General features: G+C 48.8%; 1 protein-coding gene across 3 annotated transcripts in view; it reads right to left on the bottom strand.

Annotated features, from left to right (window-relative positions):
- LOC111537357 (tubulin gamma-2 chain) overlaps positions 1 to 14,654 on the bottom strand; it is a 58,619-nt gene that overhangs the window by 2,795 nt on the left and 41,170 nt on the right. Inside the window, exons 1-7 of one of the 3 annotated variants that reach the window (XM_023204055.2) lie at positions 4,256 to 4,560; positions 3,862 to 3,974; positions 3,492 to 3,659; positions 3,110 to 3,178; positions 2,600 to 2,626; positions 785 to 864; positions 334 to 460 (exon numbers count right to left, since the gene is read on the bottom strand). In XM_023204055.2, the coding sequence (XP_023059823.1) occupies positions 334 to 460; positions 785 to 864; positions 2,600 to 2,626; positions 3,110 to 3,178; positions 3,492 to 3,659; positions 3,862 to 3,974; positions 4,256 to 4,304 (633 nt within the window). In that variant the 5' untranslated portion in view covers positions 4,305 to 4,560. Of the gene's footprint in view, positions 1 to 333; positions 461 to 784; positions 865 to 2,599; positions 2,627 to 3,109; positions 3,179 to 3,491; positions 3,660 to 3,861; positions 3,975 to 4,255; positions 4,561 to 14,654 lie in introns of those variants that run through there. The other 2 variants (XM_023204053.2, XM_026448634.2) reach the window with 2 other exon arrangements.

Here is a 14,654-nt window from a genome sequence, read left to right as displayed (position 1 = left end):
GCTGGGACTATAGCTGGGACTACAGGCATACGTCACTATGCCCGGCTAATTTTTTTAGTAGAGACAGGGTTTCTTCATGTTGGTTAGGCTGATCTCAAACTCCCAACCATAGGTGATCCGCCCACCTCGGTCTCCCAAAGTGCTGGGATTACAGGTGTGAGCCACCGCGCCCAGCCCTAATTTTTGTATTTTCTGTGGAGATCGGGTTTCACATGTTGCCCAAGCTAGTATTGAACTCCTGAGCTCAAGCAATCCATCTGCCTCGCCTCCCAAAGTGCTAGAATTACAGGCATGAGCCACCACAACCAGCCCCTCAACTCTTTCTTTGCTCACCACACAGTCTGCATTCTGCGTCAGCCTCTTGAGTGTCAGGAGTGAATTGTACGGCTGAACCACCACGTCACTCATCTCGTCCTGGTAGGGAAACACTGAATAAGTCTGCACCAGCTTCTTGGGGTACCTGAGAGAAAAGAGGGTGGTGGCATAGTGAACTAGAAGGACCCCCCATCACTGCCCATCTGTGCCATTTTGTACAAAAGGGGTGAGGGCAGAACTGAGTCTTCAGAGCCAAAAAGGATAAACCTGAAAGCTTCAAACTCTGTAGATCCCCTTCCCTCCATAGGTAAGCCCCCACCCCCCAAAATAGTTTCCAACATGGTCCTTGGATGGGTCTGTCCCTATGACTCAAAAGGGGTAGTGGCAGACTTTCTAGCTCAAGAGAAAAAAAGCAATGACATTATCCAGGGAACCAGGGTTAATGTCCTCTCCCCAAACACAGGCTTGCCTGTCATTCAGTCGCTCCAGGAGGTAGGAGCCCAGGCCAGAACCTGTACCCCCAGCGATGGAGTGACACAGCACGAAGCCCTGTGTGTATACAGGAATAAACAGACTCAGTTTCTCCTGCCACACTCTCACAACACAATTCTGATACCAGATGGGTGGGGTTTTACCACACACATCAGGTAAGCAGCCAATTCTACAGTAGATGCCAGCTGGGTATCCACTAATTCACTTGAATTCTGGACTACCTACAGACTGTCCCTAACTTAGGATGGTTTAATTTAAGATGTTTTGGCTTTATGATGGGTTTATCAGGACGTAATCCCATCTTAAATCAAGAAGCATCTGAATTACAATGGTTCAATTTGCAATTTTTCAACTTCATGATGGGCTTATTGGGTTATAACCTGACGCATTTCTACTTACGATATTTTCAATTTTTTTTCTTTTTTTGAGACGGAGTCTTGCTCTGTCACCCAGGCTGTAGTGCAATGGCCCAATCTTGGCTCACTGCAACCTCTGCTTCCTAGGTTCAAGTCATTCTCCTGCCTCAGCCTCTCAAGTAGCTGGGACTACGGGCATGCACCACCATGCCTGCCTAATTTTTGTATTTTTAGTAGATATGGGGTTTCACCATTTTGGGCAGGCTGGTCTTGAACTCCTGACCTCAAGTGATCTGCCCACCTCAGCCTCCCAAAGTGCTGGGATTACAGGCATGAGCCACCACACCCAGCCTCAAATTTGTTTTGGTTTTAGGGACAGGATCTCACTCAGTCCCCCAGACTGCAGTGCAGTGGTGTGATCATAGCTCACTGCAGCCTTGAATTCCTGGGCTCAAGGCATCTTCCTATCTCAACCTCCAAGTAGCTAGGACTACAGGCATGCACCACCATGCCTGGATGATGTTTGTATTTTTTGCAGAGATGGGGTTTCACCATGTTGCCCAGGTCCTGGGCTCAGGTGATCCACCTGCTTCAGCCTCCCAAAGTGCTGGGATTACAGGCATGAGCCACTGTGCCTAGTCAATATTTTCAATTTGTGATGTGTTTACATCCTGATAAGCCCACTGTAAGTTGAGAAGTATCTGTACCTGAAGATAGCATTGGATCCCACAGAGTGAAGGCTCAGTCCCACAAGACTCTCCCACTTCCAATGCCAATACAAGCTTCAGGTTGTTTTATCTGTGCCTCTGACCAATCGGCTATAAATTGGGGTTCTCACGACTGCTCCTTGGGTTCAATTAATTTGTTAGAGTAGCTCACAGAACTCAAGGAGACACCTACTTACGTTTACCCATTTGTTATAAAGGATATTTTAAAGGATACAAATAAACAGCCAGATGAAGAGATACCGAGGGGAAGCTCTGGAAGGGTCCGGCGCACAGGAGCTGCTGCCCTGTGGTGTTGGGTTTGCAGCCTCCCGGCCTGTGGATGTGTTCTTGTTCACCTTCCTGGAAGCCCCCGAACTCAGTCCTTTTGGATTTTTATGGAGGCGTCATTACATAGGCATGACTGATTAAATCATTGACAATTGGTGCTCTACTCAATCTTCATCCCTCTCCCTTCCCCAGAGGTGAGGGATAGGCCTATAAATTCCAACCCTCAGAGCACCAGGTTTGTTCCCCTGGCAACCAACACCCCATCCAGTGGCTATCTGGGACTTTCCAAAAAATCGCCTCTTTAACATAAGCTCAGGTTTGGTTGAAAGGCACTTGTTCCTCCTTAGTACAGCGGTTAGTAAAATTAACTAATCAAAATAAAATGAAAGATTAATCTAAAAGAAAGGGGCTTGTTATAAATAACAAAAGACTGTCTTTCACCTTTATCACTCTGGAGCTGTTCTGGAGCTGTTTCAGAAATCAAGGACGAAAGGTCAAATATTTTAACAAAACATACTCTTATTGCTCTAGTCCCTTAGGAAATTACATAGGTTATAAGAGCTGTAAGCCAGGAACAGATCGCTCCCAGCATGGGGAGAGATGGAGAGGCAGTCTCCAAGGATCTGGAGGAGAGACTTCGGCATGGCTCATTCCCCATTCCCAAAACGCCCATGTCTCAAAGCTTCCTCTTACGCATCCAGGCTGAGGCTCCTTTGGAAGGTTTGGAGCTGGAGAAGACGCTGAATGACTCATGCCTAAGGGGCCAGTGCCATTCAGATTTATGACTTCCTTGAGAACAAAGATTATATTTTATTCACCTCAATATCCCACATCTGATGCTCCATAAATGGGTTTTGAATTGAATTGCTCCCCTATCCAGGCCACCTCCTGACCTTTCCCCAGCACTCTTCAGCCTCCCTGCCCATTCCTTCCCCCACTCCATAACTTCACCTCTAAACTGTCACTTCCATCTGCTTCTCGGTCTATGATATCAAAGATGTCTTCATGAATTTTCTCACCCTGTATAGAGACATGGAAAGGGACAGTCAGGCCAAAGGTTCCAGAGCGCATCTTTTCTCAGCACAGCACTGTCTACCTTGGAATACTGTTGCCACCCTGAAGCAAAGCCTAGGCTGTAGCCCTCAACCTAGAAGTGCTACTATTGCAAATGATTTGCACAAAATTTGCATAAACCTCTCCCTGGCTGTCCCTCTTGTTCAGGGAATCCTTTTGTCTCTTATTTTCTGTCAGTCCAGTCAAATTCCTAGTAGCTTGAGCCTGCCTTGCCTCTGGATGGGAATATCAAAGGTCTCTGGAATAGTCGCCTGCACACCTGGGAGAATCCACTGGCCCAGTTGTTGCCAGCTCCTCCTCCATGCTCCGACAGGTAGATGTTCTCTGGGTTGTAGAGCTTGGCATAGGGGGAGTTGAGGATGGAGTGGATCACCCGGGGCTCCAGGTCCAGCAGCACGGCCCGGGGGATGTAGTGCTCATCGTCTGCCTGTCAAGGGGAGTCCAGGAGGGGGCCCAATCAGCTAGGGTGGCCCAAGTCCTAAGTCCTCTCAACTCTGGCTCCCTCCGGCCCTCCCTCCTCAAGCCAGCCGCCTGGCCCCTCTGCCCAGAAGGGTTCACAGTACCAGGCCACTCCCTTCCCTTCCACCCCCTCGGGCCATTACCGTCCCTGGCCAAGTCGCTGGGGGCACCTGGTAGAAAAAGACGTCCTTGCGGTCAGTGCCTTCGGTGGCGAACTCCTCCACGATGCCCTCGGGGCTGATACCATGCTCAGCGCACAGCTGTTTCCAGAACTCGAACCCAACTAGGGGAGGGGGGAGATGCCCGGGTCTGATGGAGCCTTAAGGCCTGAGGAGCCCAGTTTTAGTCTCAGAGGCCGACACGATCAGAGGGTGGACCCAAGATGCCTGGGTCTGGTGGCTGCCCCAGCCCCGGGCTGGAAGCGCAGCTCTCGGTCTGGGTTATCCAGAGCAGCAGGCTACGGGGTTTATGGAAGGGGAAGGGGGACCGGTGGAAGCCAGGCACTTGGGTGGGACCCGAAGGGGCAGAACCAGAGACCGGTGGGGGCGGCGCTCGCTTGCTCACTCTGGTTGCCGCACTGGCCCAGCTGCAGGGTGATGATCTCCCGGGGCATCGCTCTTCAGACGTGGGCGCCCCAGCCCCGGCCTGGCGAGAGTCACGGCTGAGACGAATGCCTGGCAGCCAGGCGCGCAGGACGTGGGGAGCGCGCGCTCTCTTCGCCTCTTGACGCGGATGCTCGCTCTGCGCGTGTGCAGCGCAGGCCTCCCCTCGGCCGGTGGGCCGGGGAGCCCAACCTGGGCATCATTTTCTCCCTCAGCAGTCGCAGCTGGAATTCGGCACAGGCGCACAGTCAGGCCACGCCTGCTCCTGCCCACCGCTCCGCGCCTGCGCAGTGAGACTCGTTAGGGGTGGCAGGGTCGGAACATGGATGTGTGGGGGAGGGGAAGGGAGGGGAGAGGAGGGGAGGGGAGGGGAGAGGAGGGGAAGGGAGAGGCGGGAAGGGGAAGGGAGGGGAGGGGAGGGGAGGGGCGAAGCGACCAGGTGGACGTGCTTTTCCACGTGTAAGGAGTCACCTACCTATATTGGTAGGTGAGGACTCTGCCAGCTTTGCTAGGTCCAAGGGCTAGAAGCCAGCTTTTCTTCGTTTAAATTTCTATTTTTCAATGGTGTTACAATACATACACATGTATGTTACCTTTTCATTTTTTATTTTTTAGAAGTGTCTCGCTCTGTCGCCCAGGTTGGAGTGCAGTGGTGCGATGGTAGCTCACTGTAGCCTCGAACTTCTGGCTTAAGTGATCCTCCCACTTCAGCCTCCCGAGTAGCTGGGACTTCAGGCGTGTGCTACCACACCCAGGTAATTTTAAATTTTTAAAATGTATTTTTATAAAGATGGGAATCTCACCGTGTTGCCCAGGGTCTTGAACTCCTGGCCTCAATCAATCCTCCTACCTCGGCCTCCCAAAATGCTGGGATTACAGGCATGAGCCACCACCACTCCTGGCCAAAATTTACCACTGTAACCATTTGTAATTCCTACATACAGTTCTGTGGCATCAAGTACACTTACATTGCTCTGTAACCATCACCAGCATTCTTTTCTAGAACTTTCTCATCTTCCCAAACTGAAACTCTATAGCGATTAAACAGTAACTTCCCCTTGAGTACTCTAGGCACCTGATATGAGTAGAATTATACAGTATTTGTCTTTTTGGGTCTGGCTTCTTTCACTTAACGCAATATCTTCAAGATCCTTCCATTTTGTAGCATGTGTCAGAATTTCCTTCCTTTTTACAATGGAATAATATTACGTTGTATAGATGTACCACATTTTGCATAACCATTCATCCCTCCATACACATTTGGGTTGCTTCCACCTTTTGGCTGTTGTGAATGTTGCTGCTTTGAATGTGAGTGTACAAATATCTGTTCGAGTCTCTGCTTTCAATTATTTTGGATATATACCCACAGGTAGAATTGCTGGATCATATGGTAATTCTGTTTAATGTTCTCAGGAATCGCCATATGATTTTCCATGGTAGCTGCAGCGAGTTTATATTCCCACCAGCGATGCACAAGAGTTCAATTATATAAATTTTTATAGGAGGCTATTGGTTTGCCCTGAGCTCCTGTGCTAGGCCCAACAGACCAAACCAAAATGGAGTCACTCATGCTAAAGTTCCATGTCACTAAGCAACACTAAGTTGTTTATCCAACCTTCAGAGGAATCAGGAGAGAGAAGGAATAGCCAAAACCCCAAACAGGCCAGTTTTAGCCGGCATGATATGGAAGTCCTTTCTGCTTTAACCTTTACAAGAAAAGTAACTTTGAAATGACCAATCTACTTTTTTTTTCTGTTTCTATTTTTCTCTGCCCTTTTTCATCCATAAAACTAACCTGTGCTTGACTCATCTGAATACTCATTCTATTTATTTTATGGAATGAAATGTAGCCTGATGCTAGAATCACAAACACTGTCAATGCCACTTAAGGTCTTTTTTTTTTTTTTTTTGAGACAAAGTCTCACTCTATTGCCCAGGTTGGAGTGCAGTGGCACGATCTCGGCTTACTACAACCTCTGCCTCTCTCAGGTTCAAGCAATTCTCCTGGCTCAGCCTCCCTAGTAGCCGAGATTACAGGGGTACACCACCACACCTGGCTAATTTTTTTGTATTTTCGGTAGAGACAGGGGTTTCATCATGTTGCCCAGACTGGTCTTGAACCCCTGAGCTCAGGTAATGTACCTGCCTCAGCCTCCCAAATTGCTGGGATTACAGGTGTGAGCCACCATGCTCAGCCAAGTTAAAAATCTTTTTTTTTTTTTTTTTTGAGACAGAGTTTCGCTCTTGTTGCCCAGGCTGGAGTGCAATGGCGCAATCTGGACTCACCGCAAGCTCCACCTCCCGGGTTTAAGCGATTCTTCTGCCTAAGCCTCCCAAGTAGCTGGGATTACAGGCATGCGCCATCACGCCCAGCTAATTTTGTATTTTTAGTAGAGATGGGGTTTCTCCATGTTGGTCGACCTCAGGTGATCTGCCTGTCTTGGCCTCCCAAAGTGCTAGGATTACAGGCGTGAGCCACGCCACGCCCAGCCTTTTTTTTTTTTTTTTTTTTTTTGGGATGTAGTCTCACTCTGTAGCCCAGGCTGGAGTGCAATGGCTTGATCTCAGCTCAGTGCAACCTCTACCTCCTGGGTTCAAGCAATTCTTCTGCTTCAGCCTCCCAAGTACCTGGGATTATAGGCACGTTCCACCATACCCTGCTAATTTTTGTATTTTTAGAAGAGACGGGGTTTCACCATGTTGGCCAGGCTGGTCTCAAACTCCTGACCTTGTGATCTGCCCAGCTTGGCCTTCCAAAATGTTGGGATTACAGGCGTAAGCCACTGCACCCGGCCTCTGAGACTTTTTATGCAGCCTTAACATCCTGGGCTCAAGCTATCCTTCCACCTCAGCCTCCTGAGTAGCTGGGGCCATAGGCAGAGGCCACCATGCCAGCTATTTTTTTTTTTTTTTTTTTTTTTTGAGACAGAGCCTCTTTCTGTTGCCCAGGCTGGAGTGCAGTGGCATAATTTTGGCTTACTGCAACCTCCGCCTCCCGTGTTCAAGTGATTATCTTGCCTCAGCCTCTCGAGTAACTGGGATTACAGGCATGAGCCACCACGCCCGGCTAATTTTTGTATTTTTAATAGAGATGGGATTTCACCATGTTGGCCCAGCTGGTCTTGAACTCCTGACCTCAGGTGATCCACCTGCCTTGGCCTCCCAAAGTGCTGGGATTACAGGTGTGAGCCACCACACCTAGCCTTTACAGTGACTTTTCTACATTCCACCAGTCTGGCTGTTCCCTCAGGAATAACCTCCTGTGTGTCTGAATTGTATATACCCATCTGTGACTAGAATAGTGAACTGTGAGTCCTGCATCACCCAAACATGCTCTTTCACTCTGCATACTGCCCCTAAATTAGTCACTCTCAGAATCCATTTTAGTAAATCTTCCTCAGGAAGCTAATAATACTGATCTACGAACTGGAACAATTCCTCCACACTCTACTCTCTAGTTTCAATAGTTACTTGGTTCCTTTACATGGACTACCTTCTTGGTAACCACAGGTCTCAGAAGTACTTTCTGTTGTCCCTACATAATTTTCTTCTTTGTGGGTGACTCTGAAGCTAGTGGCCTGAGCTCAGTCAGACCCACATCTGTGCTTGGTCCAGCCTCAATTCCTAACCCAGCACCCTCTTTTACTTTCATTTTAGCCATTATAGATAACAATAATCAAGGGACTGAATATTTCACATTTTTCTTACTAGTTTGCATTTTCTTATGCATTCAATGAACCAATTCCTGGGGAGTTGGATCCATCTCTAAATTCCACTGGTAAGTTTTACCTTTAGTAACTGATCTCAACAGAGTAGTGGCTTCACACCATGGTGACCACATGGTCACCCAGGAATCGAAGACCTCTTCCCCCACCCTTTTATCCTTTTTCTTCCCAAACCACATGTTTATGTGAGTCAGGGTCATTCTGCAAATCCCACTTCACTGACACCAATTGTTTAGAGAAAACACTCTAACTATTTCCTCTACTCCCACGCCACAGCAATCATCCACACAGAAGATTTCTGTGACCATACAGGTGGGGCTTTTTTTCCCCACCCAGCACTGGACACCAGCTGGGTGTCCTTTAATTCAGTTCCAACACCATCTACCCAGAGATAGTGTCAGATCTCATAGGTTGAGGGCTTAGTCCCCAAGACTGCCTCCCTGCCCCACACCAGTCCCAAGTCTGGGCCTCCAGAACTTCGGACCAGCAGGCTTCAAGTTGGGGTTCTCATGACCCCCTCTTTGGGTCCAATTAATTTGTGGGAGCAGCTCACAGAACTTGGGAAAACACTGACAATTACTGGTTTATTAGAAACCATATTGCAGGCCTGGTGTAGTGGCTCATGCCTATAATCCCAGCTCTTTGCGAGGCCGAGGCAAGTGGATCATTTGAGGTTAGGACTTCGAAACCAGCCTGGGCAACATGGTGAAACCGTCTCTACTTAAAAAAAAAAAAAAAAATTAGCCAGGTGTTTTTGATGGGTGCCTGTAATCCCAGCTACAAGGAAGGCTAAGGCAATGGGACTCGCTTGAACCTTGGAGGTGGTGGTTGCAGTGGGCCGAGATGGCCCACCACTGCACTCCAGCCTGGGTGAAAGAGCAAGACTCCGTCCAAAAAAAAAAAAAAGCCAGCAGATTGCAAAGGATACAGATGAAGAGACACGGAAGGTGAGGTTTGAGGGCAGGGCTGTGGAGCTTCCATGCCCTCTGTGGGCACTCCACCCTCCAGGAACCTCCAGGTGTTCAGGCATCTGGAAGCTTCACTAAACCCTGTCCTCTAGGGTTTTCATGGAAGCTTTATGGGAGGATCTTAAGGCCCACAGGCAGAAAGGCCCAGGAATGTTAGAGTGAAAGGAGGGCAGGAGAAGGTCAGATACTGCCCCTGAGGGCTAACACACCCAATATGATAACAAAAGACTAACAAGGACAATGGGAGTCCTGAGCTGTGGATGAAAACCAGTATGTATCATAACACCACACCATCTTTAAAAAAAAAAATAGGGACAGGGGTCTCGCTGTGTTGCCCAGGCTCATTTCAGACTCCTGGGCTCCCTGGGCACAGTGGCATAACCAGTAATCCCAGCACTTTGGGAGGCCGAGGCGGGAGAATCATTTAAGGCCAGGAGTTTGAGACCAGCCTGGGCAATATAGTGAGGCCTCATCTCTGAAAAAAAAAATTTTTGAGATGGAGTCTCGCCCTGTCCCCCAGGCTGGAGTGCAGTGGCCCAATCTCGGCTCACTGCAAGCTCCGCCTCCTGGTTTCACGCCACTCTCCTGCCTCAGCCTCCCGAGTAGCTGGGACTACAGGCGCCCCACCACGCCCGGCTAATTTTTTGTATTTTTAGTACAGGCGGGGTTTCACTGTGTTAGTCATGATGGTCTTGATCTCCTGACCTCGTGATCCGCCCACCTTGGCCTCCCAAAGTGCTGGGATTACAGGCGTGAGCCACCGCGCCTGGCCAAAAAAAAATTTTTTTTAATTAGCCAAGTGTGGTGCCGGTGCCTGTAGCCCCACCCAGCTCCTTGGGAGGCGGAGGTTGCAGTGAGCAGAGATCCCGCTGCCACTGCACTGCAGCCTGGGCAAGAGCAAGAGGCCTTGTCTCAAGAAAACAAAAACAAAAACTCCTGGGCTCAAGCGACCCTCCCTCCTCAGCCTCCCAAAGTGCTGGGGTTTCAGGCGGGAGTCACTGCGCCCGGTCCATACTATCGTTTCCTTTATGTTTTGCACGTTTTATACTTTGTTAGAGAAAACATCCCCTATCCCCGTGTCATACAGTTATCTTTACGTTTTCTTCCCAAAGCTCTATAATAGCGTTGCTTGTTCCCTGTAGGGCTCTGGTTCATCTGGAATTTATTTGGAGGCCTGCCGTCAGATAGGATCTACTTTATCTTTTCCATATGGATGGCCAATTGTCTCCAAACCAATTACTGAACAGGCGGTGCAGCCTCCCCCATCCCCTGGGGCGTTCCAAGTCTGCGCTGGGAAGACCGTTGCGTCGGTCTGTCCGTCTGTCCCCGCCTGGCGGACTTTCTCTGGGAACCGCTGCAGAGGCGCTGGAGAAAGCACCACCGCCAAGAGTCATGCTCAGACGAGAGATTTTGTTTTCTTCATTCTCTCTCTCTCTCTCTCTTTTTTTTAAGAACTCGGCCGCTTTCCAGTCCCCAGAATCCTCTGGGCTTCTTGAGAAGTCTCTGGCTCGCCCCACGCCCGCCCTCTACCCGGCCTCGGCTCAGTTTCCCTCCCCGCTCCCCACCGGGCCTCCCAGCTTCCTCCAGCTCCGGCCAGGAGGATCTCCAGAGTCCCCCAAGAGGACCCGGTAATCTCGTCCTTTCAGGGAAAGGGGTTCATTGCTCCCTCTGAAGTTGAAGGGCGGGGTCGGAGCTCCTTCGTTAGCCTTGAGGCTCCCTTCCCCTGACAGAACCACTCCTTAGGGGCTGGCTGTCTTCAGAGGCTTCTCCCTGTCCGCCCAGGTGAAGCGCATGGCTTCAAGAGATGAGAATAAACTGGCCCCCGGCCACGTAAGTCTGTAGGGCTTTAACGTAGTAAGCTAAAGCCGGGCGCGGTGGCGCCATCTGTAGTCCCAGGTACTTGGGAGGCCCAGGATTGGTTGAGCAGAGGAGCCCAGTCTGGGCAACATAGCGAGACCCCCATCTCTAAAAATAATAATAATTAGCCGGGTGTGGTGGCTCATGCCTGTAATCCCAGCACTTTGGGAGGCCGAGGCGGGAGGATCACTTGAGGTTGAGAGTTCAAGACCAGCCTGGCCAACGTGGTGAAATGCTGTCTCTACTAAAAATACAAAAATGATCCGGATGGTGGCACATGCCTATAGTTACAGCTACTTGGGAGGCTGAGTCAGGAGAATCGCTTGAACCTGGGAGGCAGAGGTTGCAGTGAGCTGAGATCTCGCCACTGCACTCCAGCCTGAGCTACAGAGTAAGACTCTCAAAAAAAATAAAATAGGCCGGGTGCGGTGGCTCACGCCTGTAATTCCAGCACTTTGGGACGCCGAGGCGAATGAATCACCTGAGGTCATGAGTTCGAGACCAGCCTGGCCAATGTGATGAAACCCCATCTCTACTAAAAATACAAAAATTAGCTGGACATGGTGATGGTCGCCTGTAATCCCAGCTACTTGGGAGGATGAGACAGGAGAATCGCTTGAACCCGGGAGGCAGAGGTTGCAGTGAGCCAAGACCGTGCCATTGCAGTCCAGCCTGGGCAACAAGAGTGAAACTCCGTCTCAAAAAATAAAGTAATTAATTAAATAAAATAAAACAATAATAACAATGATAATTAGTTCATATACTCAGGAAACCGGGGAATTAAATTTTTTCCTTTCTTATGATTCATAACAGTGCCTTACTCAAACATATAGTCTCCCAGAAGTTGAAGGATGAGTTTAAGTCTCCCAAACGTTGGAAAACTTTCTTCAAATCCCAGGTTGTAGGCAAGCAGGTTAGAAAATGTGAATTTGGCCGAGTGCGGTGGCTCACGCCTGTAATCCCAGCACTCTGGGAGGCCCGAGGCACGTGGATCACCTGAGGTTGGGAGTTCAAGACCAGCCTGACTAACATGGAGGAACCCCATCTCTACTAAAAATACAAAAAATTAGCTGGGCATGGTGGCACATGCCTGTAATCCCAGCTACTCGGGAGGCTGAGGAAGGAGAAGTGCTTGAACCTGGGAGGCAAAGGTTGCAGTGAGCTGAGAGATCATGACATCGCGCTCTAGCCTAGGCAACAAGAGTGAAACTCTATCTCAAGTTAAAAAAAAAAAATGGAAAACGTGAATCTGAGTTGGAGGAGTTGCACAGCACAGTTCCTCTCAGAAGCCATCTCTAACACACAGGAGGCTCCTGTCTTCCTAGTCTTATAGAAATAGGTTGGAAATTGAAATGTACTCGCAGATCTGACTGTAGGTCTCCCAGTCATTAGCAGGGTATGCTTTCCATTTCTCCTGAGAACTGACCAGTCGATATGGGTTAAATGTGATGATGCATGAGTACCTAGCACAGTGACTGACTCATAGTAAGCACTTAACAAATATTAACCACTGTTATTATTATCACTAGGTGCAATCAGAACTGAGGTATAGCTTGGCTGCTGCTGCAGGCGAAGGTTGTGTTTTTTTTTGTTTTTTTTGAGACAAGATCTTGCTCTGTCGTCCAGGCTGGAGTACACTGGCACAATCATGGCTGACTGCAGTCTCGACCTCCTGAGTCCTGGGCTCAATTGATCCTCCCACCTCAACCTCCTGAGAATCTGGGACTACAGACACATACCACCACATTGGCTAATTTTTGTTTGTTTGTTTGTTTTTGATACAGAGTCTCACTCTGTCGCCCAGGCTGGAGTGCAGTGGCACGATCTCAGCTTACTGCAACGCCCCCATCTGGGGTTCAAGCAATTTTCCCACCTCAGCCTCTCAAGTAGCTGGAATTACAGGCAGCAGCTACCATGCCTGGCTAATTTGTATTTTTAGTAGAGACGAAGTTTCACCATGTTGGCCAGGCTGGTCTCGAACTCCTGACCTCAGGTGATCCTCCTGCCTTGGCCTCCTAAAGTGCTGGGATTACAGGCATGAGCCACTTCACCTAGCCAATTTTTTTTTTTTTTTTCTGTAGAGATGGGAGTTGCCCAGGCTGGTCTTGAACACCCAAGTACTTATGATCCCACAGATTCAGTTTAAGATCAAACTTTCATGAGGTTGAACTTCTGCTCAGATTCATTGTCCTTCTCATAGGTTTCACATTCAGGGCCTCAAGGTCATTTACCCATGGTTTGATTGTTGAATGTTGACTTTAATTTGCTCAGCTCCAAGTTCTCTGGTCTGGGTTATGATAATGCAGTGGGATGTGCTGTTCCTTAGTCTGAGGCCTTGGTCTGCCTCTGATAATAAATGTAGCATTTGTAAACTAACAAGTTTGTTAAATGCCCAGAGCCTTTCTTGGACATCCCAGGTGGAATAAAACATGTTTTGGAATGCACTTTCATTTCTGACCTTTCCTGAATGCCCAGCCTCCAAATGTCAGGAGTGCAGGTATCTTGTCAAGGTAAGGAGGCAGAGGTGTGAGGTGGGCAAATGAGGCTGCGGCAGGGACTGGGAAGAAGAGCAGCTAATTAGAACTGCTTTTAGTCATGAGACTGGAATCTTATGACCCCGGGGAATTTAACTTTCGAAATAAAGAAAAGGGGGCCAGGCGCGGTGGCTCACGTCTGTAATCCCAGCACTTTGGGAGGCCGAAGCGGACGGATTGCCTGAGGTCAGGAGTTCGAGACCAGTCTGGCCAACATGGTGAAACCCCGTCTCTACTAAAAATACAAAAAAAAAAAAAAAAAAATTAGCCAGACACGGTGGCGTCCGCCTGTAATCCCAGCTACTTAGGAGGCTGAGGCAGGGGAATTGCTTGAAACCGGGAGGTAGAGGTTGCAGTGAGCCAAGATCGTGCCACTGCACTCCAGCCCGGGCACAGAGCAAGACTCTGTCTCAAAAACAAAACAAAATAAAACAAAACAAAAAAAGAAAAGGAAAAATTAAAACAATGAAGGCAAAGAGTTGACGCTTTTTATGTGAAGGGAGTTGTACTAAATTCATATTTTAGTTGTGAAATAGAACAAAATGGGCTGTTTCTGTATTGTTTTCTCAAGGAATAGGAAAAAGAAAATAAGCCTGAAAGTAATCCTGTTTGTAGATCATTTGATTATTATTATTTTTTTTTATTATGCATCTATACTATGCTGGCACACTGGTACTTTTTTCTTGGTAGATTTTTTTTTTTTGAGACGGAGTCTTGCTCTCTCAGGCTGGAGTGCAGTGGTGCCATCTCACCTCACTGCAAGCTCCGGCCCCTGGGTTCACGCCATTCTCCTGCCTCAGCCTCCCCAGTAGCTGGGACTACTGGCACCCGCCAGCACGCCTGGCTAATTTTTTGTATTTTTAGTAGAGATGGGGTTTCACCATGTTAACCAGGATGGTCTCCATCTCCTGACCTCATGATCCGCCTGTCTCGGCCTCCCAAAGTGTTGGGATTACAGGCGTGAGCCACCACACCTGGCCCCTTTTCTTGATAGATTTATTTGCCATATCTTTTTTTTTTCTTTCCAACTCTTATTCTAGGTTCAGTGGGTACATGTGCAAGTTTGCACACTGTTTTGTTTTGTTTTGTTTGGAGACAGAGTTTCGCTCTTGTTGCCCAGGCCAGAGTGCAATGGTGCGATCTTGGCTCACTGCAACCTCCGCCTTCCGGGTTCAAGCGATTCTCCTGCCTCAGCCTCCCGAGTAGCTGAGACTACAGGCACGCACCACCATGCCCAGTTAATTTTGTATCTCTAGTAGAGACAGGGTTTCTCCATG

Source organism: Piliocolobus tephrosceles, chromosome 16 (assembly GCF_002776525.5).
Source record: "Piliocolobus tephrosceles isolate RC106 chromosome 16, ASM277652v3, whole genome shotgun sequence".
Lineage (NCBI taxonomy): Eukaryota > Metazoa > Chordata > Mammalia > Primates > Cercopithecidae > Piliocolobus > Piliocolobus tephrosceles.
This window is presented reverse-complemented; position numbering and strand designations above follow the sequence as displayed.